The sequence below is a fragment of the Mercenaria mercenaria genome, chromosome 15, assembly GCF_021730395.1.
Source record: "Mercenaria mercenaria strain notata chromosome 15, MADL_Memer_1, whole genome shotgun sequence".
Lineage (NCBI taxonomy): Eukaryota > Metazoa > Mollusca > Bivalvia > Venerida > Veneridae > Mercenaria > Mercenaria mercenaria.
In genome coordinates this window covers 15,763,317-15,788,802 of record NC_069375.1, presented here as the reverse complement: position 1 = coordinate 15,788,802, position 25,486 = coordinate 15,763,317, and the positions used below count along the sequence as shown (strand labels likewise).

At 35.8% G+C, this 25,486-nt stretch overlaps 3 protein-coding genes across 6 annotated transcripts; 2 read left to right on the top strand and 1 right to left on the bottom strand.

Annotated features, from left to right (window-relative positions):
- Nucleotides 1-681: 681 nt before the first annotated feature.
- LOC128548924 (uncharacterized) lies at nucleotides 682-5,072 on the bottom strand. 2 transcript variants are annotated; one of them, XM_053524635.1, is made up of 6 exons: nucleotides 4,938-5,072; nucleotides 4,625-4,685; nucleotides 4,005-4,154; nucleotides 3,169-3,258; nucleotides 1,659-1,842; nucleotides 682-809 (listed from the first exon to the last, which is right to left on the bottom strand). In XM_053524635.1, exons 1-6 carry the CDS (start codon nucleotides 4,943-4,945, stop codon nucleotides 724-726), a joined length of 579 nt encoding a protein of 192 aa, XP_053380610.1. In that variant the 5' UTR covers nucleotides 4,946-5,072; the 3' UTR covers nucleotides 682-723. The 2 variants fall into 2 exon arrangements, with proteins under 2 accessions (XP_053380610.1, XP_053380611.1); XM_053524636.1 differs by having other exon boundaries at nucleotides 4,864-4,948.
- Nucleotides 5,073-5,722: 650 nt separating this feature from the next.
- On the top strand, nucleotides 5,723-9,306 carry LOC128548675 (uncharacterized). 2 transcript variants are annotated; one of them, XM_053524032.1, is made up of 6 exons: nucleotides 5,723-5,829; nucleotides 6,917-6,967; nucleotides 7,346-7,497; nucleotides 8,149-8,304; nucleotides 8,963-9,012; nucleotides 9,222-9,306. In XM_053524032.1, the coding sequence occupies exons 2-6, from the start codon at nucleotides 6,924-6,926 to the stop codon at nucleotides 9,255-9,257; spliced, it is 438 nt and encodes a 145-aa protein (XP_053380007.1). In that variant the 5' UTR covers nucleotides 5,723-5,829; nucleotides 6,917-6,923; the 3' UTR covers nucleotides 9,258-9,306. The 2 variants fall into 2 exon arrangements, with proteins under 2 accessions (XP_053380007.1, XP_053380008.1); XM_053524033.1 differs by lacking the exon at nucleotides 5,723-5,829 and adding an exon at nucleotides 5,867-5,914.
- A 7,466-nt stretch (nucleotides 9,307-16,772) lies between these two features.
- Nucleotides 16,773-23,781, top strand: LOC128548923 (uncharacterized). Of its 2 annotated transcripts, none has more exons than XM_053524632.1 (6): nucleotides 16,773-16,846; nucleotides 17,052-17,112; nucleotides 17,624-17,773; nucleotides 21,955-22,044; nucleotides 22,582-22,765; nucleotides 23,628-23,781. In XM_053524632.1, the coding sequence occupies exons 1-6, from the start codon at nucleotides 16,782-16,784 to the stop codon at nucleotides 23,711-23,713; spliced, it is 636 nt and encodes a 211-aa protein (XP_053380607.1). In that variant the 5' UTR covers nucleotides 16,773-16,781; the 3' UTR covers nucleotides 23,714-23,781. The 2 variants fall into 2 exon arrangements, with proteins under 2 accessions (XP_053380607.1, XP_053380608.1); XM_053524633.1 differs by lacking the exon at nucleotides 16,773-16,846 and adding an exon at nucleotides 16,933-16,957.
- Nucleotides 23,782-25,486: the final 1,705 nt, after the last annotated feature.

Genomic DNA, 25,486 nt, shown 5'->3' with positions numbered 1-25,486 from the left:
GACTCCCGACCAAGTCGCAATAAAAGCTAGCTAATGTAACAAGGCAGTATAAGTTCACCCTTTCAGTTTTCCCTACCACATTAAAACGATGCTTTTTAATGATATACTATACTCAAAATTCACTAAAATAAATCATCATTTGATGTTCATTCAAATATGGGTAGTCACAGTGTAGTAATTACTCATATTTTCCAAATATCTTTAAAAGTGGGTGGGGGAGGGGTGGGGGAGGGTACGTTTTCTTATAGTAATACAAGGAAAACTAACTAACATCCACAGCAGTCTTATCTTTTAGTTTATACAGAATTTATTTTAGGTCGTTTTAAAACAACTTATATGAATCACTCTCGACACCTCATCCTGATGGAATCCATCGCCACGAGGGTATGAGAGAAGAGGCCAGTTTCCCTTTTAATGCTGAGCGCCAAGCAAGGGAGGTACTGGTATCATTTTTTACGTCTTTGGTATGACGCGGCCGGGGATCGAACCCGTGACCTCCCGCACTCGAAGCGGACGCTCTACCACTAGGCTATCTTTTGAAGAAATAACCTTATCGAAAGTGTTAATACATGCGCATTAATTTTATAGAAACAGTCATTTATAAAGTGCGGTCAAAAGAATATCGAAATTGCTCATTCTAACTCTGCGTGCCAGTTGATTTAGATAACATAAAAAATCAGACTCAGATAATTTTTATTCTCCTGTTTAAGATAGGCATATATTTCAACCAAGCACATTTGCAGCTCCAACTGTTTGGTATCCTTTGTCTGCCTCTACTATACATACTCCGCAAGCAAGAGCGCAAGGTTCTGAAAGAAAGTTACGAAATGTCAGTAATACAAGCATAAAATTATGCTATTTACATGAATCAACACTATCATGTAGTTTTGGATCATGGATGGGGTTATGAGAGGGACATGGTGCTCACCACTAACCGTTTGGACAGTTCCGAGGTGGTTCTCCTCTGTTTTGTCGATTGCTATATTATATCTATATATTTAAGACTGACATGTTCATACATACACTGCCATACGATTTCCATTTCGGAGGCATTTTTAGTTTTGTTTTAATATATGACATTACTGACTTGTTATGTCAATGCATTTATGCTGTAGACAATAATTCGGGTACGGGTGTGACTAGTCCAGTGAAAGAATTATACATTCTGATCGGTCAATAACAAAGTCCATTATATAATAAGGTTTTTCTAACAATAAATTGATATGGGTTGTTGTATTTGGCCCTTTGGGCTGGATTACAAGAGACGTATACATTCCTTGATCAAGCGCTACAGTTAAAATGACCCCCTTATCATATATACTTCCAACTGTTGTTTGCTTTCAGCTTTAGTGGCAAAAGTGACAATAAATTCTGAAACACAGAACTATTTCATTATCGTGTACTGAATACTAATGAAAGCAGTAATACGGAATCTAATTCTCATATTTTGTGATATGGATTTTGAATTCTTTGAGTGCGTGTTTTTACCATAGGTATATAATATAATAGGAGTTAACAAGTCAGAGATTAATAAAGAACAGAGGGAAAACTGATTCAGAAGGTTTTTAAGAAATGGACTCATAGTACCTGTGGCTACAGACGCAAATATATTTCTGTATCGGGAATGGCTGCCTGAAACTTATTGTTATTGCCCCTACCTGGTTCATCCTCTCCTCTTTTGGCCAGTTTGTTGTCATGTTTAGGTATAAGATCCATCCATAATGTCTTGTAGTCTGCACAGAAATCGCCAATGTTAGAACCAGCTCTCAAACGGATTTCGTCATTGCTAAGAATTTTATTTTGCACTTCTGCTGTGTACGCTAATGTCAAGTCTGTTCTCCCCTGAAAGAGACGTATGCCTAGCTGATTTTTGTTTTGCTACTTTTCTGATTTCAAATAGTTAAATGATAAAACCTACATTGCTAGGGTTTAAAACGACATAGTTTAAGATTAGTGAAGCACAATACTCTTCCTGTTGTCGGTCATTCAGCTGTAAGCAGCCGTCCAATCTTACACGCTATGTGTTCCAGTGCATTGGGAAAACTTACAAGCTATTTGTTCCAGTGGATTTGGGCATCTTACGAGCTAACTGTTCCAATGGATTGGGACATCTTAAAAGCTATTGATGTAATTCTGTACATTAGGCATCTTACGAGCTAATTGTTTTCAATGGTACAAGCTAATTGTTCCAATGTATTTTGATATCTTACAAGCTATGTGTTTCGTTAAACTGGGACATCTAACATACTATGTGTTCTAATGGATTTGGTCATCTTACAAGGACTGGATTATAGTTAAATAGAGAGCCGATATGGAACATCATGTGTGAGTTTTTATGTCTAAATGCTGCTTTGGCTGTCTACTTGACGTTCAATGGTAAAAGTGTTATTGTAAGCGGCTCGAGGGTAACTGTTTAGACAGTGATGATAGATTTTTCATGCATAATTATCATTAATCTGCAAAAGTCGTCGAAATAGAAAATCATTTTTCTCTTTCATATAGTAGCGAAGTAATAAACGTCTTGATTTTTAAATGACGCATTCAGTCATAAAATGGCATACTGTGAAATCATTAATATTCGTGGGGGACTAATTTTCGTGAATTTCGTGGTTGAGTCAATCCACGCAATTTAATCCCAACGAACAAGTAAAATTCCAATTCATTTTATGTTCAAAAGTTGAAATCTACGCATTCATATCCCCACGAAATTGCCGTTTTGACCAAAACAACGAAATTTCATGCCCACGAAATTAAATGAATTTACAGTACAGTAAACAACTATGTAATAAATAATGTAATTCGCAATGCGATGGTACTTTTATATTCCGGCATGTATGGCGAGATTTTTTCAATACCATTGAAAACAATGGAAATGTCTCTCTGGTATGCAAGAAATATATTCCTTCGTGGCCGAGTTTGACAACCCAAATCATCAATTAAATTCATTTTCGTTTTCTATATGCATGCTTCCAGATGATCAAATTAATTTTGAAATAACTACAAATAATCTCTTCTAGTAACATATTAAATCAAGATATTATTGAAGGCATGACATAGCATATTTCTACAATATATATATATATATATATATATATATATATATATATATATATATATATATATATATATATATATATATATATATATATATATTAATTATTAACTTACAAGTTTGTATATACTAGGAGTAGCAAATGGTATTGGTGCGTAGGTAAGGAGACACACTCCATGTTCAATATCCTTAAACACGACATATTTCTGTAAAATAAGATACAGTTATATTTATGCTAATCATGAATAGCATTCTACTTGTTTATTTCAAGATAAAATGTACAAGAACACTTCAAATCAAAATATAGCTTAGATGTTATGAAATTCGCTCATGACCAACCTTTCAGTTCAAAAACCATTTACTGAAAGGTGGCTGGAGAAAAACATTTAGGAGAAACTTAACAAAATTACATGGCTAATTAGTATAAAAGAATCCAGCTTCTAATCTTTTCATCTTTTACTATATTTAAGATATCAAAATCATAACGGAAAAAGACTAGCGCGATACCATTAAAATATTTTAGCACTTCCATAAGTCATACCAAGTTTTCCTAAATGCATTTGTACAATTCATACTTACAATAAAACAACATCTTAAAGTAACCTTATATTCTTATTTTGAGCAGTTTTAAATTTGCTTTTCAGTTTCTGTGTTACAAAAGCCGGGACGAAAGTCTAACAGAAAAAGGAAATAAAAACAAGTCTTATAACATTCACGTGCTTTCTGGATGAGTACATGTATATATAAACATAAATGAATGCAATGATATAAACATAGAAGTAACAAACAGGCACAAACATACATGGACATGGAAGACAACAAGACACAGCTGGTAAAACCACCACTTTGGAGACTTTATTCTGTTTTTGATATTTCGGATCACTTTGATAAAAGTTTCTCTCCTCCCCTCAAGTACCATTTTAATAACTGGGTAAAGAAGAACTAGACATACCGTATTAAAATCATGAAAGTTGACAGTGGGAACAAGGTATTCATGCGCAGGTGTTTGGCTGACTGTTATGGCCACTGTATTTTCCTTAATATCATGCACAATGTCTTGTGCTATATCTGCTCCATCATGGCGTTTGATAAGACGATGGGTCTGAAATTTGGTTGGTAACATAATGCAATTATTAATATAAATATAAAGATATATCTATAACAAGCTGGTTTATATTATAACAGGGCTTAAAACTAACCTGCCTGGAGGTAACTGTAGTAGACAAGGTTATTTAAAGGCGGTCAATCACATTCAAGCACCATTTTATGACATTTTTAGTTTTAGTTATTCTGTTAGAGATTAATTTAGTAAACATCGAGACCCCTTACATAGAGTTAAATCCCTGTCATAACATTTTGTGATTACTCCCTTACTTTATCAAAATCTGTTTAACCACTTTTAAAGCTGAATATAACATTCAGTCCTCATAATCATAAAACGTGGCAAACTACTTCCGAAATTTTGTTGCTCCAGACCAAAATTCAAATTTGAGATCTCTCTATTCATAGCAGTGTGATTCTCGTACCTAGTAATCTAGGAAAGTTAGCATAATAAGTCGTCATTGAACTTACCTCGAGGGCCCAAGATGCAGTCAAGGCAAAAATTGCTATAAGCTGTGTTATACAAAGTACTCTGAAATGATATACAAAATATCATATAATCATTTATTTATATTTTAGATAATACGAATTTGAATTAACTAATCTGAAACATAACAGCGATATTAATTAAATGATGTTGTTGATGATGATGACGGTGATGATATATGATAGTAATAATAATTATAATAAATTAATGATAATAATAATACCTCATTATATATGTAATTACAGAACTATTGAAAGAGATACAATGATACGTATTTGTGATAATTCTCTTTTATACCTGAACATATTCCTATCCTGTTTTCTCCAGTTTAGATACGTACGTGGGGTTTAGTAAAAACAATTATGTTATTGTCAGTGCAAGCAAGTGCGTACCGAACGGAACATTTGCCGTAAACAGCAGGTGTCTGGAGAAAAGAGTGACGCAGTTCGACCATGTTCAAAACATTCTATTTATGGTAAGGCGAAGGACGAACAGATAATTGCGTATTAAGATATGAACTTGAAACAGCAAACAGCATTGTCTTAATAGGAATAATAAAATAATTCTATAAGAAAATCACTTTGAAACATTGTATACAACCATGCATAATAATAGCAGACTCGGATTGATTGATTCTTTTTCAAGAGAGGCAATAAACAAGCAACTTCACTCATGCTCCGTATCACAGGCTTACATATGTATGAATGAGTGATTTAGAGCAGCCAATAAATGAAATTCTATCCCTATATATTTGTCTGTTGAACATTGCAATTATCACGTGAGAATAGGGACTAACAGAAGAGATTATTTCATTAAAGAGCTTTATGTAATTTACAGCATAAGGCAATCGACTTAGGGTTCTTTCATTTCTTTTAAAAGTTAATACAAACTAAATAAGCTGCAATCTCGGTATGCAGGTGGGTCTTTACAATTGGGGACGTTTAGTTTGTAAACATGTTAGGGAGTGCAAAATATATGTTACTAAGGCCAACTTTTTTGTCAATGATTATAAGGACACTTTCTATGACATTTAATCACGGTCAAATTAAGTGATCAGACAATACTACTTGTGTGAAAAAAGCAGGTGACACAACTACTAGTGATAACAGTGGGTCAACAAACTGAAATTAAGCCAGAGCAACCGACACTCACATCATTTAGTCAAGAGTAGGATTGAGCTGCTCTACAGGTAATAATCCAGTATTATATATAGTTATAGAAAAACCTCTGGGCTAAGCAGAAATATTTCTAATAAAGTTTAATACTCCGGTTCGGTAATATGATAATATTGATAGATAATGCCTAAATTAAAAATAATATATAGCAAATCCATGTTTTACTGTTATTAGGTAAACACTCTGAATCAGTTAAACGCTGCGCACAATAATTTACTTGGGCTACAGTTATAGAATTGCAAAATAGCATTTCTTTTATCTGATAGCAAAAACTAATCATTTCATCTTAAATTTATTCATTTTAACATAAAACAATCTACTAAATTGCATTAGTTTCATTTTAAATGCGTTTTTAGATTAAACTACATGTATATGCAGCTAATGCTTTCTGATTGTTATGATTTTTTTTTAACACGATTGGCGAAGAAATCTAGAGGTCACAACGATCGTTTTGTAACGATTGTTTACAACATCAAGACTTTCTACCGGAAGTTGCCCCAAACGCAACTTTATATTAGAATGTTTTCTTTTCGAACAGACGTCGTTAGTTGACAATTTTGTCGTTTCAAAGAGTAACTGCGTTATAAATAAGTAACAGTAAAAGAAATTAGAACTATAAATATATGTATTTTATATCCATATACTAACTGCAATAACCAAATAGTCTCCTTTGATATAAAAGGCATTATAGTAGTGTAAACATAAACAATAAACACATCATGACAACTATTCTTCTAGCAATTTTTTGCGAATTAAAAGCAAAATCATGAACCAGTTAAACACATCAATTGATAATAGAGTCAGTTTGCAATATCATAAGTTACTTTAAAACTAATAAGATTCTCGGGGCTGTTCAGAAATTCCAATATTTCTATATGCTAAATGTGAGTACAGAAAAGATAACCGTAATATTATAAAGCTACAAACATATAAAGTATCACATGAATAAAGCTAAAAACAAACTGTAGACTTACATATATAAATTGAATGGATTTTGCAGGCGCTTCTTTACAGTTATATTAATTTTGCGAAGCTGTTTTGTCTTTTATTTGTGGTTGAGAAAATAAACGAAAGTGATAGTATCTGACTTATTCTTTTCAGGTTCGAGATGGTATATGTCTATACAACAGTTTTCCTTCTTGTGACAAGCCAGTATGTTGAGTAACATTTTATCGTCAATTATTATTCACTTGTAAGCTGATTTTACTTTAGTGGTGAAAGTTATATTTACATTCACTATTTATAACGAAAAAAAAAATCCAAACAAAAAAAACCCCAACAAAAACAAACAAACGTTGTTTATTCGTAAAACCAACTTTGGGGCAATAATATCAAGAGTAAGATTGTACCCGCGATCTTACTTGATTCATAAAACATAAACACTGTGACGTCCTTCGAAAAATAACTTCCAATCTCTTCAGTAAAAATTACAAAATCAGCGTTAAAATATAAATAAAACTCATTTTACTGACAGTAAAGATCAAAATTGAACAGGTTCAATTCTAACTGCTGTATATTGTTTTTGAATAGATTTTGGCTTGCAAAAAGTTTTGACCCGCCACTGAATATGAACGAGTTTAACCATGAACTCGATGCTGAATTCGCTGCTATGGACACGGATAAAGACAACGTCGTTAGCGAAAGAGAAATGGAAACATATGTTCTACAGCAAGACTATAACAGTATGAACATTGCATACTTGTTTTGTAAACAGTAAAAATACCATTCTTTCACTTGATATTTGTATTATAAGGTTTGATATTTAATGTAATATCAAAATTAACTACGCACAATTTAATTCTATGGGCAGATATTCGAAACTTTCGTACAGCAGGCTGGAGCTGCTCAAAATTCAACAACCAGATGAGATACCAGTTTCATAATTTGACTTTATTTGCTGAAATTCATCAATGCAAAATATCAAATTTAAGCAACAGATATTGTGATTAGTAAGACCTTTCATTATTTGTAAAATTCATGCAGAAATAGTAAGATACATTATGACAACTCTTTGTTAGTGGTGAAGATCATGGATATATACTATGACTAACTCACTGCAGACCTGGAGGGCCTGTATATATTAAAGACTGCGGTATATACCGGATTCAAGCAATTTGAATGAAAAGTATATTTAATGTATATATTTTGTAACCACGGTAATACTAACCCTAAACTTTAGTCAGTATATAATACATATTATATTCTAAATGAGTGCGGACAATAATTTGCGTACTTTTGCCGTGCGCACCAATTGATAATCAATTCCGGTCTTCCGCAGAAGACCGCCCAAGGTCTGCAATGAGCCACATGGATATAACTATTTGCCATTTCAGATGATGGATGTATAACATTCGTTGAATTTATGAAGAATCGTATTCACGATACTCTCATGTTTTCTTGGGCCCTTTTCAATCATTTTGACCATAACGATGATGACTGTCTTGCGTCCTGGGACGAGATTCAAGAGTTCGATGAAATTGACTTAAATCGTACGTATGCTTGCTACTTTCTTAGTACATTGTAATTAGTAAACAGAAACAAATCAATTAGATACATGAATATCTGAAGCTTTAATGTTTGAATAGCCATCGTCTGCAATGTCCATTAAACAAATCTGATACGATATATTTTGAAATTTATATAAGTGTGAGGTATGTCTATAACTTAGATACTACATTTTTATACTGGAGTTACACGAAACATGGAAAATGTTTGTCATGAAACAATCTGGGTCCGATTTCAAAATGAGTCATCTTGAAAAATGATGACTAGGTTAAGTTCGAAACTTGATATCTGGGTTCAAAAAGTAGGTAAATAACTTAAAACAGTATTATTACTCTAGAAACAATATTTTCCTGCGGATTTAATTGAAGTCTGGTCATAATGAAATCAATAGAAATTGCTGGAAAGGTTTACAGCGGGTTAACATCTATGTCCTACGGTCAAATCATAGAACAATTCTGATTAGCAACTAGAATTATGAAACTTTTATCATGGCATATAATTCAGGCCAAATGGTCAGGTGGACAACCGAAGATCATGGCCCTTGTGTGTTTGTTCATGTATGTTTCAGTTTGAAAGTTTTGCATTGATATGTTTTTATCATGTTTGTCCTATGTGACTTGATCTACTTCTGTAAACTTGCAGCGAAAGACTCGGTGTTTACACTGGCTGAATTTGAAGCGTACTATGATAAGGTATGGTTTGTTCAAATATTTCGACAAACAATTAATTGTCTTGCTGTTTTATAAGAACATTCAGATTGAACGGCACTGACCTTCAATTTTCGAAGTTATAATATTAACATCAACAAAAAGTTTACTTACTCTCCTATATACACATTTATTGTTCGTCAGCAACATATATGATACAAACGTTTACGAGAGTTTTTTTCTGTTTGTTACAGCTATACAAAAAGATGGGACTAGCAATGAAGCCTTGACTTTTACATGGATAAATGCTCCTTATAAATAAATTATTATATCTAAAAATGTGTACCCTTTTTTTTGTCCTCGTCACAATGTTTTTTTTTGTATACAGACTTTACTGCAGTTGTCCGAATATGATTTCACCTGAATATCGTAACCATATGACTTTTAAGTGATACATTATAGTGCTCAGTAGTAATACCTAGTACAATATAACAGGGCAAACGTATTTGAATTGAAAAAATAAATTTATTTGTGTTAACGTCAGTTTGGGTTTAAGCCTTTGTGTTTATAGTTATGTACAATGATGCTTTTATCTGCACTGTATACATGTACATATGTGTTCATGTATTTTAGAGCGAAACTCAATAATCAATAGTTTTGAATTATGTTTCAACAATTATAATAGTACATCAACCTCTTCAGTTACATGCACTAAACTCGAAAGTAAAAATGTATGTAATATTGTCATGGTATCTAATGTTTTCTTTCATTTTCACTTCCCTATGTGCAACCACTTTCAAATACTGAAGCGCGCTGGCCTGTCGATAGTCAATTTGTATACTTCGGAAATCAGATTTGTTTTTCTAGTAACAGTAGACCGAAATATATTCCAAAGCTTGTTTGTCATATAAACTTGCTGCACAACAAGTTTGGTAATAGCATGTCCATCCTAATTAAATGACTATTTTTCATTACTAAAAATGAAAAATGTTAAAAACCCGGACCGAAATTAGAACCACTGTTCGTCTGCTGCCCTCCAAACTTTCTAGATTCTAAAAGCTAAAAAAGACCTACGCTTTATGTCACTGCCCGCGGTGGAATTTTGAAAGCATACAGATTAATTGAGTTATGCTGGCTTTACACTTGATCCCACTAACTTTGTATGCAATCTTGTATTTCTATAATTAATATATCAATCAAAACTAAGGTTACTGAGCGAAAACTGTTCTTTTTTTCAATTTTTAGTAACAATGACTATGACTATGATTCCACAAAACCCAAATATCAACCGTATCTTGACTTTACTATAATCTGTTTATAGACCAAGTTTCATTCAATATCTCAATTCAAACTTAAGCTATAGAACAGAAATGAAAAACTCGACGCCCCCATACATCCCCTGCCCAACGACATCGCTACTCTGACAACCAGGCTGAAAACGTTATAAGTAATTGCAAAACAGAACATTTTCAGTTGTTTAGACCCCATCCTCATCTGGATTTTGAAAAGACATGATGCATGGAGTACCGAATTTTCTCCCGCATAATATATAACAAGAAATATCTTTAAAAAAGATGGTCGGCGAATTCTAATAAGGAAAGAAGTTTATGAAATTTTCATCTAACATTCATCTTTCGTCTAACATTTTTCAAATTGCAAAACTAAACACCGCACTTTAACAATTTAAATGGTTCTCTTTTAATTTTTCACAAAGGTTTCGTAGGGTTGCAATTTTGTTTCGTTTATCCTTAGACGAATAATAACAGCAGTAATTTGATGAAGATTCATCAAGCGGTTCATGAGAAGAGGTCATTAAAAGTGTTTATATTTTTAGCTAAATTCGTCCATATCCCCATTTGTAACAAAATAGCAAGAGACCTTACGATATTGTTACACACCAAGTTTGATAAAAATCCATTACATTTTAGTGGTTAATGCGAAGAAAGGCATATCTACTTTTAGCTATAGTAGTCCCTAATAGGGCCCAAGTTCCTATATAAATAAATTTGGAAGAGGACCTTATAATGATGCTCCAGGCCAAGTATGACAAAGATCCACCAAGCTGTTCATGAGACGTTGTCTAAAGGCATTTCTAGTTTTAGCTCTAGCAGCCCCTAAAAGGGGTCAAATGCCCCAACTGAACAAAATTGGCTGCGGGCCTAATAAAGACGCTAGAAATAAAGTTTGATGAGAATACATGAGAAAAAATCAATTAAAGGATTTTTTATTTTTAGCTTTAGATGCCCCTAAAATAGGCCAACTGATCCCGCTTTTACAAATGCATATTCGCTATTCATGAATCTTTGGACAATGACGTCACACCTATAAAAAAGTGAAGGTCAAGGGACACATACAACTTTAATTATTTCAATATTTCTGTTTCATAAGCAAAGTTTGACCGTAGTCATATCATGTAGATAAACTGTATGCAGCGTACCTTCATTTCAATGTAATGAGATTCAGTCATTTTATAGCATATATACATAAAACAGATTTCAACTGAGTTCAATATTTGCATACCATACTAAAGAAAAATATTCATATATAATAAATCAGTTAAATAATTTATAACAAATATATCAAAGCAAACAAGTACTCATTTTAGTATGCAATCTGAATAAGTCACAAAAGCAAGAAACCTTTTCATATACAGACGACAATTGTAACAAGGAAAATCTTTTAAAAAGCACTTCTCTACATAGAAGACTCTTATCACACCCTTATTCATGTGATACGCAGACCGTATTCAGCTCTTTCTTTAATTTGATATATGTTGGTATTGGAACAGGTTTTTATCATATTTATTAAACTTACTTATCATTTTGGGATATACATGTGTATCAATATTCTTGCTAAATATACTGAGCGAAAATTAGCTTTAAAACTGTGAACAGCGTCGTTTAGGATAAACGCTTTGTTTACATTTCACTCAGCGTAGCACAATCAGCAGAGTGAAACAAATTGACACTCTCGTCCAATCAGGCAGAGTGTTGCATAAATCTTCCATTTTGATAAATTATCTATAATGCGTTATCAAGTATTTTGATTTGCAAACTGAAGTCACGTGGCATGGGTCGGTCAAGGTCACGAATTCGTTCTTATAACGGCATTCGCCGAAAAACATAACAAAAACAAGGGACCTCCTGGTCGAGTGGTTAAGGCCGCTTATTTCAAATCACTTGTCCCTTACCGATGGGGCTTCTAGCCTTACTCGGTGGGTTGAATTTCTTATCTGAGGAAGCCATCCAGCTGGAAACGGAAGGTCAGTGGTTCTACCCAGGTGCCAGCCCGTGATGAAATAATGCACGGAGGGGCACCTTGGGTCTTCTTTCCCCATCAAATTAGCTAGGAAGTCGCCATATGACCTATAATTGTGTCGGTGCGCGGTAGAACCAACAAAAATAAAACAAATGATTCATTTTGCTGAATAACAAAGGGAGATGATTTAAATCCCCTGATTTACATTTGTCCAATATTCAAGATAATAAACTGCAAGAAATCGAGGATCTATTTATTATTGTATAATGTTAGGAACTCTTAAGAGTTGTTTCAAGTATCAAACAAGGTTATGTATTGACAGTATACTTTAGCGACATTTTAATTTGTACACTGTTGTTTAAGACAGACACATACATAGTTGGCAAACATTTTTGTGGGTAAGTTTGATTTTAAAATGATTATAAATCAGATGACAGAATAAAAAGAAAATTAGCTTACTCACTGTGTCCAATCGTTACTTTGAAAAACCGGATCAGTAACGTATGATCTCGGATCAAATGGAGCGGTTTTGGTAAGAAAATTGTCTTTTGCGGTTATTTAGAAAAAATATTGTCAGAGACGGCATACAGCGCAAAATGTACTCTGAACATTATGGAATACTCGTTGCTATTCGTTTTCCAGCAAATCTAAGCACTTTTCTCAATTACTTCGGAAAACCATGCGCAAATAGCAGCTAAACAGTGATCTATTACAATTGTCCCCTCTATCCCCTCATAGTATAATACTGGATGTAAGAAAACTGTGAGCTTTCTTACAATGTTAGAGGGAAAGGAGAAAGACCACAAAAAGTGAGTATTCAACACTTGTGCCGACTTTTTTTCACACACACACACACACACACACACACGCACACGCACACACACGCGCGCACACACACACACACACACAAATGTATATATATCCAAAGCTCTAATATAGGCTGGATGACTACTTGACACATAGGCTATGCTCATGAACATCTGGCTTCATCATGCATGTCCAGACACAGGATCAGCGATTGCAAAATGCAGTAACATAGGAGCTTAGGAGTTTTCTTCTAATAAAATAGATGTTCGTTGTAATCAATTTCCAAGAGAAACATACCTTTATTCACTTAATTGATCTATCGAAACAGTGATGAGTAGTGGCAACCCAAAGAACAACATGATCAAAAAGATGTTTAATGCTACACTCTGGTAAGAGTAACGTCACAATATGTTGCTACTAAATTGAAGTATATGAAAATGGAATAGATGAACAAACAGGACGGCTCCAACTTATCTAAGAACTTGAAAAAATCAGTACTGATTCTTAAGGTATACACTTATACTGGCTGTAATAAAAAAGCTTTCCACACTGTGGACATACCATTAGCTTCCCTGTTCCATGAAGGTTTACATCAGCTCGCCAGCACAGTAGAATGATTTATTACATCTGTTACACTGGAGAACTTTTTACACCTGTTACACTAGAGAATTTTGTCGTTGTGTCTTTTCGTACATCTCTCCAGGTTTGATTTTGTTGAGCATGTTTGATAGCTTATGTAGCATATGAAGCCATAATAATGAAAGAATAATGCAACGGCTCACCCTCTTTCTTTGCTTACATTTAGAACTCCTATAGTTCCGGTAATTATAGCGCTGCTATGGAGGTATCATTAACTCTTTTTTTTTCAACTCACCTCCAAAACGAGGTGGAGCTAGTGTTTACAGGTCGTGATTTTGGGAGAATAACTCGCAAAGCAGTGGTATGATAATTTGTATTTTTAAACAAATCAAATTACTTCTGTTAAAGAAATTATTGTCGATTTTTACTACTGAATAAAGTTCGTAGAGATGTCGTCAAGGATCCAAAAGCTTTTGCCTTACTTTTAGTCTGAAAAAGGATAATTTTCTAGTCTAAAAGAGGTAAAATCACAAGGATGAGAACCATCTAAGAATAGTCACTTGACGGCGGACCAGTACTTAATTGAGAAATCCTTAAAACTATACGTGCGTGTTCATTGCGAATGTTTTTGACATTTTGGTAGAAACGCAGATGTGTTATGGTGAGAAATAAAATTCCATTGTAGTATGAAAAGTATGATCCGACATCATACGTTACTGATCCGGTTATTCAAAGTAACGATTGGACACGGTGTTACTATCTTCATTAATATAAATTTATTAGGTTTGTCTCGGCTGGAGTCTCGACTTTTATATTTTCTTCGATTCGCCTAATAAATTTAAATCTATGAACAACTATCCCATTGTTCAATATTTATGGGGTTTTTTTTATGAACAATTCACAAACACATTTAACCATTTAACCTGCAAACACTCATTTGTCAAAAAAACCTCTTCACAACCTAACCCATTGGTCTGACTTTTAAGAAGAATCTCTACTGAAACAACCAAAGCAATCTTGATTTGTTGAGACAAACACAACAACATTGCAGCCTGATTAAAAGGATAGATTTTAACTGCTCATCATGCTGTCCTCCGTCTGTTCCAGCAGACACAATCAAAGAGGAAAACGGAGCGTCAAATTTCAAATGCGGTTATTACCAAACGTGTGGTGTCTCATAATAGTTGGATTATACATGTAACCAGTGATTTACAAACTTTCGCGGAATCTTAGATAAGTTTGAAATTTATAATTACAAGTTTTTTTATTCAGTTTGAACGTATGATGTCTCCACTTTTTATACCACTTCACCACAATATGCAAGTCATTGGTATTCATATGGAAACAAATTGTGCACCCTTGTCCCAGATTTGCTTTTATATTTTTATGAAATAGATTTTATATTGAGCCTTTCTCCAGATACGCAGGCAGATATCATTACTGCTTTTAACAGCATATAAAGCTATCTAGACGATATTATAAATACGGGCAATCAATTTTATTCTTAGATCCACGGGAATGATTTCCAACATTTGGATGGGTATGTACCCCTGGCAACACCTTATGGGTTATAATAAGTTCGGTTTGCCAGAGCATGTAGTTATGTTGAGGATTTCAACTAACATAATCAGTATATTACAAATAAACTTCTTCAGAATGGCTACCATTATTATGAACTACGTAAATATATATTTTTTAAAATTTTTATTATCGTAATTCAGATATGGTTATAAAACTTAATAATAATTTAAATACGCTCTTCAGACTATGTACATTTAAATCTGTTTTTTTTTTTGTGCGGATCTTATCTACAAACTTCGTAAGATTTTAGGTCATGGTAATTTTCCTATTGTATTTTGTAAAGTTATAAAACGTTTAATTATAAGAGGTATGACCAATGTGTTTTGAGACACGCTGCATGTTTAGTGTTTAACTCTTTTACTGTTGGAGGCTACGTTTTGATTGTGTCTGACGGAAAATGCAGATGATTCTATGATAGGAAGTTTTGATATCTGCTTCGGTCCTGTTTCGTTGGACCCTTAAGGGTGTTTCTCTTGATGCTTTGTGCCTAATGTTTGCTTTTTATATAAATTTAAAAGAGCATTTTTGTGTTTTACATGGCATGCATTCAGTTACGTTATGTGTGTTAGGGATTCACCAGGCGTGGTTAACTTTTATTTACACTGTCCTGTGAACCTGGATCATGGTGAGGGTACGAGTGAGGTTAAGTGCGCACCATTAATATTTCAGATTCTGGATTGGCACCAGTAAATAGTTGCACATCCCAGCGAGTGATTTGCTACTGACTGTTTCAAGACGGCGTCCTGCTGTGTCCCTTTTTCGTGTAAGCTTCTGTCTGTTTGTTACTTCAGTGTTTTTTTCTATTGCATTAATTTGTGTTCCTGTATTCTATTCGTGTGCTCGGTCAGTACCCCTACTTCCATATGGACTGCTGTGTGGATGATTGCATCTTTAATACGTATTTTTTGTTGGGCATTTGTCCTTGTTTTTATCCATTTTGATTCTTCTATTGCTTTTCGGAAAATGAAACAGAATTGCTCTTTCTTCAGTCTAAATATAACAGATAGAAGAAGTTCATAGGCAAGCATTCGTATTTATGTGTGTTATTCGACAGCATAGGTTTCAAGCAAATTGCGAAAGTAGCTGGATTAATACAATTATGCTGACTGCGTAAGATGTGTCTATTGTACATCATTTACTTGACTTGGACGTAGTGGCGTTTTTAAAGTAGGGGGAGGGGGCAAGATGGTGGAGAGTGTTGGAGGGGGTGACCCCATTCCACAGGTGAGACTATGGAAGTCCTTACCCGAAAAGAAAATATATTTCAAATGCCCCTCTAATTAGTTTCTAGAGAAAGAATTCCCTGTCATATATAGAAGTATCTTAAACGAAAAGAGAGTTTGCAAGCTAATAAACAGGTTTATGTTTGCTTCTTTGTATGTTTTAGAGAGATCGAAGGTAGAACAACTCGGCGCAGCTAGAAGGCACATGACCTTCATCACTTCATGTTCACCACTCGACCACGGAGTGTCCGTATTTTAGATAATGTCAGGTTAAAGTTGTTTTCGTGTATGTGTTCTATAACGAGAAAATAGCGTAAATATTTTTGTTACAGAAAATTGACGACACAATTAGATAAGATTTACAACATGTCAACTTCCCACAGTGTACGCCATGTTAAGATGTTCTATTTCTCTATAAAAGGCGCTGAAAGGCACGTTTATAATTTATCAATATTTCGCCAGGTTATAATTGCTTTCCTTCATTTACACTCTGTCTTTTATTATAATGTTCTAAAGGCGTCGAGTTGCTGAGACTGAATTGTGTTTCTATCATTTATAAAATACTGCAGACCTACTATTTCTTATCTATTCAAATTCCATTATATTATTTGTTATAAATTTTGTTTTGAATTTCAGGATGCTACTTATTTTACAGTTGATTGCAGTTTATATATTGACTGTGTCTGGGGAAACACAGGTGAGCTATCAGATGATTTGTATTTCAGATAAAATACCTTTACTCAACGCTTTTCCTGGCTGTTTTTCCTTTCTTCTTTTTTTCGTGGTTAGACGAATAGGAAGAAAGAATGCCGATTTCAGTCGAAAGTTTTTGCAAAAATGATAATGAAAAAGCAAGTAAATAGAAATGACAGGAAGGACAAAGAAAAACATACCCCGTACACATGAAATTATTTTAACAGGGGCAGTGCAACTGATGTCATTGATTTTATATCTTATACTGTTCTTTTCAAGCTCCAATTTGTCATAAAATCAACGTTTCTCTAACAAAAAAATATTTGATGTAAAATTATGTTGTAGGAGAACGGTATTGTTACTGTTATAAAACAGCCAAAAATAACATGAAGGAAATTCTCCGACATTGTCCAGTATCAATGGAATAATAAAGTAAACGCTCATATAAATGTGTTAATATAGCGAAATGCAGTTTCAGACTAAGTACTCAATACCATTTACATATATGTTTTCAGACACATCGTCTTGTAAAGATATACGATGGAGCGGATATAGCACAGGACATTGTGCATGACGTAGATGAGAATACAGTGGCCATAACAGTCAGCCAAACACCTGCTCTGGAGAAACTTGTTCCCACTGTCAACTACCATGACTTCAATACGGTAAATTTTAAAAGTACTTATTTTTGTCGGGGCGATATTCTGAGAAAATATATATCAGAAAAACAAGTTATTTTTTATTGACTTAATTAAATGGCCTTAAAATGGCTGTTCAGTAATAAACTCTTGTTTGTTCACCCCATGTCGCTCTAAAATTTGTTATACACTTGTTATCACCTATAAATGGAACCTTTCGGAGTAAATCACAGGAGAACGTAGTGTTTGACATCATCTACGACATTCGCCTCATCTGTAATTCGAAACTCGCAACCTCTGAATTGGTCCTTTCCTGAAAGATAGAAAACTCAAAAAGAATCAATAATCATTTGTCTACATGTACTGATATTTTAATCATATTTTATTTTAAGCATTTTTTTATTTCAGTGTAATATAAACAATAAGGTTATTAAAGCAGCACCTTGATCTGCAATGTTTTATTCGGCTCGGACCTGGATCACACAAGGCGCTTCAGCCGAGTGTGTCCCGGTCTAGCAATGTTGTATTCGGCTCGGACCTGGATCACACGAGGCGCTTCAGCCGAGGGTGTCCCGGTCTAGCAATGTTGTATTCGGTTCGGACCTGGATCATACGAGGCGCTTCAGCCGAGTGTGTCCAGGTCTAGCAATGTCGTATTTGGTTCGGACCTGGATCACACGAGGCGCTTCAGCCGAGTGTGTCCCGGTCTAGCAATGTTGTATTCGGCTCGGACCTTGATCACACGAGACGCTTCAGCCGCGTGTGTCCCGGTCTAGCAATGTTGTATTCGGCTCGGACCTTGATCACACGAGGCGCTTCAGCCGAGTGTGTCCGGGTCTAGCAATGTTCAGCCGAGTGTGTCCCGGTCTAGCAATGTTGTATTCGGCTCGGACCTTGATCACACGAGGCGCTTCAGCCGAGTGTGTCCCGGTCTAGCAATGTTGTATTTTGCTCGGACCTGGATCACACGAGGCGCTTCAGCCGAGTGTGTCCCGGTCTAGCAATGTTGTATTTTGCTCGGACCTGGATCACACGAGGCGCTTCAGCCGAGTGTGTTCCGGTCTAGCAATGTTGTATTCGGCTCGGACCTGGATCACACGAGGCGCTTCAGCCGAGTGTGTTCCGGTCTAGCAATGTTGTATTCGGCTCGGACCTGGATCACACGAGGCGCTTCAGCCGAGTGTGCCCCGGTCTAGCAATGTTGTATTCGGCTCGGACCTAGATCACACGAGGCGCTTCAGCCGAGTGTGCCCCGGTCTAGCAATGTTGTATTCGGCTCGGACCGTGATCACACGAGGCGCTTTAGCCGAGTGTGTCCCGCTCTAGCAATGTTGTATTCGGCTCGGACCTTGATCAAACGAGGCGCTTCAGCCGAGTGTGTCGCGGTCTAGCAATGTTGTATTCGGCCCGGACCTGGATCACACGAGGCGTGTCCGCCGAGTGTGTCGCGGTCTAGCAATGTTGTATTTGGCTCGGACCTGGATCACACCAGGCGCTTCAGCCGAGTGTGTCGCGGTCTAGCAATGTTGTAATCGGCTCGGACCTGGATCACACGAGGCGCTTCAGCCGAGTGTGTCCCGGTCTAGCAATGTTGTATTTTGCTCGGACCTTGATCACACGAGGCGCTTCAGCCGAGTGTGTCCCGGTCTAGCAATGTTGTATTCGGCTCGGACCTTGATCACACGAGGCGCTTCAGCCGAGTGTGTCCCGGTCTAGCAATGTTGTATTCGGCTCGGACCTGGATCACACGAGGCGCTTCAGCCGAGTGTGTCCCGGTCTAGCAATGTTGTATTTTGCCCGAACCTGGATCACACGAGGCGCTTCAGCCGAGTGTGTCCCGGTCTAGCAATGTTGTATTCGGCTCGGACCTAGATCACACGAGGCGCTTCAGCCGAGTGTGTCCCGGTCTAGCAATGTTGTATTCGGCTCGGACCTGGATCACACGAGGCGCTTCAGCCGAGTGTGTCCCGGTCTAGCAATGTTGTATTTGGCTCGGAGCTGGATCCCACGAGGCGTGTCCGCCGAGTGTGTCCCGGTCTAGCAATGTTGTATTCGGCTCGGACCTAGATCACACAAGGCGCTTCAGCCGAGTGTGTCCGGGTCTAGCAATGTTGTATTCGGCTCGGACCTGGATCACACAAGGCGCTTCAGCCGAGTGTGTCCCGGTCTAGCAATGTTGTATTTGGTTCGGACCTGGATCACACAAGGCCCTTTAGTCGGGTGTGTCCCGGTCTAGCAATGTTGTATTCAGCTCGGACCTTGATCACACAAGGCGCTTCAGCCGAGTGTGTCCTGGTCGGTCTAGCAATGTTGTATTCGGCTCGGACCTGGATCACACGAGGCGCTTCAGCCGAGTGTGTCCCGGTCTAGCAATGTTGTATTTGGTTCGGACCTGGATCACACAAGGCGCTTCAGTGGAATGTGTCCAGGTCTAGCAATGTTGTAATCGGCTCGGACCTTGATCACACCATGCGCTTCAGCCGAGTGTGTCCCGGTCTAGAATGTTGTATTCGGCTCGGACCTTGATCACACGAGGCGCTTCAGCCGAGTGTTTCCCGGTCTAGCAATGTTGTATTCGGCTCGGACCTTGATCACAAGAATCGCTTCAGCCGAGTGTGTCCCGGTCTAGCAATGTTGTATTCGGCTCGGACCTTGATCAAACGAGGCGCTTCAGCCGAGTGTGTCCCGGTCTAGCAATGTTATATTCGGCTCGGACCTTGATCACACGAATCGCTTCAGCCGAGTGTGTCCCGGACTAGCAATGTTGTATTCGTCTCGGACCTGGATCCCACGAGCCGCGTCCGCCGAGTGTGTCCCGGTCTAGCAAAATTCACGACAGCCGAATTCATAATTGCAAATCAAGGTACGGCTTTATTGGCCATTTTATTATACACATATACCTATTCCTACTGTTATATCAGCTAAAACGAGGCTGAAACCTCGTTTTAAAGTGTAAACTGTTGACGTTGACGCATGAACCGCAGCGACAAAAGAAAACACAAGTAGTCCTACCATTTAACATATTTCTGTATCCAATGAAAGTAGTTTAATTCAGACAGAACACCCGTAGGTATATAATGAATACTAATATTTGATTACAACAACGTAATATATCATCATGTTTGAGAAGGAAATCAAACGATTTTTGTAAATATCTCTCTCCTGTTCTAATGCATAGCATGATATAATAACAACACAAATGTTTTTTTTTTATTTACAGATTGAAAGTATGTGTACAAAGCAAATGCAAACGGGTTGGGTTCATGTTCTTTCAACATTATATAAATATCATGTTGCAGCGTTTGTGACATTGATTATTATTGTCAACCCGAGGGCAGAATGTCACACGAGGCGAAAGCCGAGCGGTGACATTCTGTTTCGAGGGTTGACAATATCAATGTCACACACGCTGTTATATGATATTTATTTTATTATACCGAACAAAAAAGCACAGATAAAAGTTTTAAAAAATGTTTTAAATTAATTTAATTCAACAGTTTCATCTTTAGCGCGGTAATCGCCTGTGTACCATTGAATAGTGACGTCATTACTATATGTGTAAAAGGGAGGCAATCATTTCATGATTTGGCTAAACAATTGAAGCAGTTATTTGCCCTTATATGACATTCAAAATATCAGCGCGGTCACATGACCTGACAGTCACTTTCGCCTGGTCACGAGTCAAAATGGTTGAAAATGTTTCTGATAGTCAAAATATCTCTTTATCGGGTAATGGGATTTTATCATTGTAAGGGCATTTAATTTGTTTAAGTATGATAACACATAGTTGTATTCTGTACATTGATTAAACAAAACTTCAACACTAATCCGGCATATTAAAACGCTCTACTTTTACATTTCTTTCACTCATTTACTTTAAAGGCGTACGCTTAAATTCCTGTATACGAGATGGGCGAAATGTTTCCCAATATAGAATTTCTTCAAACTTTGGATATTGAAGGACAATCCTAAAAATGACCGCTTTCCAGGGCAGACAACACTTTTTCAATACCGGTGACCTATGACTTTTTATTATTGCAGATTTTTGTTTCTTAGATGATTGTCCTTCAATATCCAAAGTTTGAAGAAATTCTATTTTTGGGGAAAAATCGCCCATCTCATATACAGGAATTCTATCGTATGCCTTTAATATAAGAAATATGGTATACAATTATATTCCAAGCAAAACAATTATTTTCAATTTTTAGAACTATGTGGTGTTTAAGGACATTGAAAGAGGTATTTGTCTGCTTACACACCCGCCAATTCCCTTTGCGACACCAAACGTCTATAAACTGGTAAGCCAATACAAAACATTGATAGAAACTAATTATGTATTTGTTAAAATAGAAAAAGTGGAAACTCCACAGGTCGCTCAGCACAAGAAAAACGAAAATGTTGCAAGCTCGGTTTGATTGAGCCTGTTCAATCGAAGTTTTCACACATTGAAATTAAATTCGAAAGATATACTATGTAGTTTTTCAGAGAACATAGCTATTTGACAAATGTAAGAAGTCTGAAAGTAGAAAGAATCATTGTTTCAGAAAGACACATATTACTAAGTAATAAAAGTATTAAATACATCTTTTTCGGTGAGTTATCGAAATATTAGACTGGAATGCATGAAGAAACTATATAATGAGTAAATTAAATCAAAACAGGAAATAAAAAGAAAATGTGTTTCTTTACATATAAGATCAAAAGATCTTTCACTCATGAACGCCAAGTCTTATATTTCCACTCGTAAAAAGATATTTCAATCTTACACTTAATCAAACAATTATGCTTTCTGCAAGTCTATTAAAACATCTAATAATTAGAGTTGTCTATTCTAGAAAAGAACAGATGTTACACTGGCCTTCAAGTCAAACGTGAACAACAAGCAGTTAGATAATGAAGAGGTAAAAGAGAGAGCTGGAGAGAAAATCAGCGACTTCTGCCAGGACTACAAAACATTTTGGATGGACCTCACACCCAAACACAACAATGAGCCTATAAAGAGAGAGGCTGATGAACCTGGTAAGTTCCCAAAATTTCCACCTCTGCAGCAATAACAGTTGTTTTAAATTTGTATCTACCTTTGAGGTGATGCGGGTCATGTTTTGCTTTCGGCGTTATTTCAGATTTACACCTTTCTGTAAGAGGCCGTCTCTCAAAATCGGTATTTGTGGTCCAAAGCTTCTTAATCAGAGACATTATGCTAAGAGGCAATGTCTGAGCGACTACCTCCGATAATGTATTCGTGGTAATCTCATAAAATGTGTTTCATTTACGTCCGTATAATAATTGTGCAGTTGAAACAGTGGACGAATAAATTGCATTCTGGACACTGGAACCAATACAAGGCGGAACATTTTTTTTAAAAATTTCATGAGCTTCTTAACATTCTGACAGAAAAACTCAGATGTTATATGTAGTAAATGCCTTGGGATTGTATGTTAACAGGACGTTTCAACAATGAGACAGCTTTTTGTTGAAAAAAAAAAACGAAAAGAATTTCACAAGTTGGGTATGGTACCTTAATTGTTGAAAATGAAAATGCTTAAAATGGTTCGATTTCTTAGTCGTTCGAACTGGCAAAAATTGTCTTAGTACAGTTCCCTTGTAGATGTCAAAGAACATTCTCCAATAACAAAGGAAATTATCAAGAATCGATAATACATTTTTAAAATGTTTGCAGCTTTGCCACAATACTGTGTTACCGTCTGATAAATGTGAACACAGATTGATCTTTTAAAGTGTGAAACAAATCAACGCACAGAAAATTACCAAAGCAATTTATTAGAGATTAATATAAGTAATCATGTCGGATTCTTACCAAGTGTTGAAAGTGGTCATTTGCATTTGATTTGTATCATATCCATTTGTGTCTTTGTTTCAGAACCGTGTGTTGCAGGCTGTGGATGGTGCATTGTGGAACTTGCTCCGGATTATAAAGAATTAACACCAGTGAATTTATTCGGCTAATTGAAACAGATAACCTGAATTGCTTGTGTTATTAATAGTTATCAATTAAACTTAAATTATTTAAATAATTGTGTTCATGTTCACGTCTTTCAATAAGTAACTGTTTTAATTTTTGACTATAATACTTCTGTTAACGTATATTTTAATACTAAGTGGCGATCAAACTCATATAGACTGAAAAGTAAACTTTTAGAGCATAGTCTTGAGAAAAATAAATATCTACCAAATTAAAAGTCCATGTAATAAAAGAATGTACCACTGACAGAGGAAATAATTCAAAATAAAACTGAAATTCCGTAATACAATCTTGTCAAACATACGTAAATGCTCATTTTATTCATCCTTCCACATTTGTATTAGGATGATTTATCCGCCATTTCTGAATCTGTTACCTTAAGGGGTCAAATTGCATAAGTTCATGTCAGAGCGAGTATCTAACATGTCACTTTTAAAAATGCAGTTTTAAACAAATGTTCGAAATAACATTAAATTTACCACAAAAGTGTGCGCGACTTACTTAGATAGATGTAAGTTCTTTATCAATGCGTATTATGCGGCTTTTTTGAAATTGGTTGAAGAATTGAACTGTATAATGTATTTCATTTCAAAACTTTGTGTTACATATAATTGTAAAAACACAGTATAAAGTTTACGATTTATGGTATTTATTTTAAGATGATTTAACCCTTTACATACTATTCACCAATTAACGTTTCGTCTAATATTAAATAAAGTAAACTTAGGTAGCTCTACATACTCTGATTGTTTTGTTACCAACTTTTCAAAACGTTGACAAATTTATACGTTGATATGATCTAATTCAAACGTCCGAGCGATAACAAAGGGAAATTAGATTTTATACATTGATATAATTAAATTCAAACGTCCGGGCGATAACAAAGGGAAATTAGATTTTATACATTGATATGATCAAATTAAAACGTCCGAGCGATAACAAAGGGAAATTAGGGAAATTAGATTTTATACATTGATATGATCAAATTCAAACGTCCGAGCGATAACGTCAAAACAGCTTGCTCTGGCTTTCATGGTTGCCTTATTTGGCTGTTTCATATTCAGAAATATTTAGGATACAAGCCGGGCTAAGTTGCAAAAACTCCCTCCGACCGTTTTTGTAGGATTTGGGAGAAAAACATCACAGAGTGTTTCACTAGAGTAGTCATGGCACAATCAAATAGGAAATCGCCAGAGATGCAGTGAGCTCTACAATGTTTGCATTGTATTCTCTTTGAAAATTTTCTGACAGATATACCAAATATTTGAGTGCAAAGTGCGTTATAGTTTTATAAACTACATTCCAATAGTACTGGGCGTGTGTGGCAACGTTAAATGTCGCAACACCGATAAATGTCGCAACCACCGTTAAATGTCGCAAGGTTGACGCTAAATGTCGCAACCACCGCTAAATGTAGCAAAATCATCTGCCGCTAATTTTAACGTTAAATGTCGCAAAAAATTTGCCCACCGTTATATGCCGCAACACCAACGCTAAATGTCGCACTTCCTATTTGACACTATTACACATATAAAACAATTCCTTGTGTATATTTCAAAATTTCATTTTACGTTATTTACATGAATCTTCAATAATAAATAATATGGTGCTAGCTTTAAGCCCAATGGAAGTCATACTCATACATTCTTGTATACGTTTCCGAGGGAAGAAGAATTAACAGGTTTATGTTATCCCGGTAATTATCTTGATAATAAGTGCTGTTACGTATAGAAACAAAAGGGTCTTGGTGACCCTAG